Below are 2,104 nucleotides of genomic sequence, written 5' to 3'. Positions count from 1 at the left end.
TTTGTCAAGGTACGGTTTGCCGATACGGTCCATGAGGTCCATAAACACTGCGGGTACATTAGTCAAGCCAAAGGGAATGACCATGAACTCATAGCGTCCATAGCGGGTACGAAAGGCGGTTTTGGGTATGTCTTCATCGAGAATTCGTAGTTGGTGATAACCCGAGTGAAGATCAATTTTTAAAAAACAAGTGGCTCCTTGAAGCTGATCGAAGAGATCATCAATCCGCGGTAGTGGGTACCGATTCTTGATGGTAAGTTTATTTAACTCTCGGTAGTCAATAAATATTCGAAAAGATCCTTCCTTCTTGACGAAAAGGACAGGAGCTCCCCAAGGTGAGAAACTTGGTCGAATGAATCCTTTGTCGAGAAGTTCTTGAAGTTGGCTAGAGAGTTCTTGCATTTCGGACGGGGCTAAGCGGTAGGGAGATTTGGCTACGGGAGTTGCACCGGGTATAAGGTCGATTCGGAATTCAACTTGTCGAGACGGAGGAAGTCTTGGCAGGTCGTCGGGAAACCTTCAGGATAGTCTTTGACAACGGGAATGTCTTAAATCTTTTTCCCTTCGTATTTCTTGTCAACTACATCGGCTAAAAAGGCATAGCATTGTTTCCTCAAAAGTTTACGGGCATTCATACAAGAGATGATTTTTAGGGTACGATCAGGTTTTTCTCCTTGAATGATTAGAATTTCACCGGATGGTAACGGGATACGAATAAGCTTCTCGGCACATAAAACTTCGGCTTGATTATGGGATAACCAATCCATTCCCACAACTAGGTCAAAGCTACCAAGCTTAAAGGGAATTAGATCAATATTAAGAGAATGATCATCAAAAGTCAAGGTAGAATCACGTATAATAGTATTGGCTTGGACAGTTTTACCATTGGCTAACTCGATGGTGTAAGGGAAGTCTAGTTTAGTCAGTTTCCATTTAACAAGGGGTTCAAAATCAAGTGATATAAAGATTCTTTCCACGCCTGTATCAAATAGTATGGATGCAAAGTGGTTATTTAAGAGAAACATATCGGTTATGACATTGGGATCTTGACGTGCATCCGAAGCACCAATAGTGAAAGCTCTACCACGAGTGGCTTGGTTGTTGTTTGGAGCCAATTTGGGACAATTGTTCTTGAAATGGTCCAAACCACCGCATTGAAAGAAAGCATGAGCATTGTTATTATTTGTTGGTGCGGGGTTGGCCACCATGGCTTGATTAACAACAGTAGGGTCAGTTCAGCATCGAGTAGCTAGATGCCCAAATCGACCACAGTTAGTATACTTTCGGCATTGGGAACTTGGTGGGTGATGATAGTTGCAAGTGGAGCATAGGGGGTGAGGTCCAGAGTACTCTGCCCTAGCTGGGGCTTGGTTAGCAAGAGCCACAGCTTGGACGGGCATAGTAGGGGTGATTGCGGCATAGTTGGTGGTTTTTGGTTTCTTGTTAGGTTGATAGCTAGTCTTCTTAAACTCTCTCTCTCTCTCTTTTTGTTTCCCCGAATCCTTCACCAAAATTCTGGTTTTAACTAGTTCATCGGTTAAGGTATTGGTTAAGTTTATGGTGTCTTGGAGGGTTCCGGGATAAACAATCAAGATCATGCTCCTCATTGAAGAAGGTAAGCCATTTATGTAACGATCAATGGCCTTTTCCTTAGGAGTGACTAGGTGAGGTACTAGCTGGGATAGTTCTTGAAAACGGTTGGTATAGCCAAGGTGATCGACTCCTTTCATGGTATGACCCCAAAGTTCAGCTTCCATATTTCTGAGTTCGCTCTGGTGACAGTATTTCCTAGTTAACAGATCCTTGAATTTGGCCCAAGGTAGAGCCAATGCCGGATCACGACCTCGAGTCCTGATTTCGGAGTTCCACCAAGTCAATGCCCCTAGCTTAAGGGTGCTAGCAGCATACTTGACCCTAAGATTCTCCGGGCAATTGCACATGCTTAAAGCGGCTTTCATGCTCTCGAACCATTGTAACAAGCTGGTGGCACCTTCCAAGCCGGTGAACTCGTTGGGTTTTGAAGCAACAAAGGTTCGGTAGGATTGATCATAGTTGTTGCCATTATTGTTGTTGTTGTTGTTGTTGTTGTTGTTGTTGTTGTTGT

The 2,104-nt window shown here is 43.8% G+C and overlaps 1 protein-coding gene across 1 annotated transcript; it reads right to left on the bottom strand.

Annotated features, from left to right (window-relative positions):
* Positions 1–548: 548 nt before the first annotated feature.
* On the bottom strand, positions 549–1,208 carry LOC143588994 (uncharacterized). Its single transcript, XM_077069863.1, has one exon. It carries the CDS (start codon positions 1,206–1,208, stop codon positions 549–551), a length of 660 nt encoding a protein of 219 aa, XP_076925978.1.
* Between the last annotated feature and the right edge of the window lie 896 nt (positions 1,209–2,104).

The sequence above is a fragment of the Bidens hawaiensis genome, unplaced genomic scaffold, assembly GCF_021521415.1.
Source record: "Bidens hawaiensis isolate Kalapana, Puna unplaced genomic scaffold, B.hawaiensis_p1.1 tig00037133_1, whole genome shotgun sequence".
NCBI lineage: Eukaryota > Viridiplantae > Streptophyta > Magnoliopsida > Asterales > Asteraceae > Bidens > Bidens hawaiensis.
The sequence above is the reverse complement of the archived record's forward strand: the minus strand, read 5'-3'. Positions and strand labels throughout refer to the sequence as shown.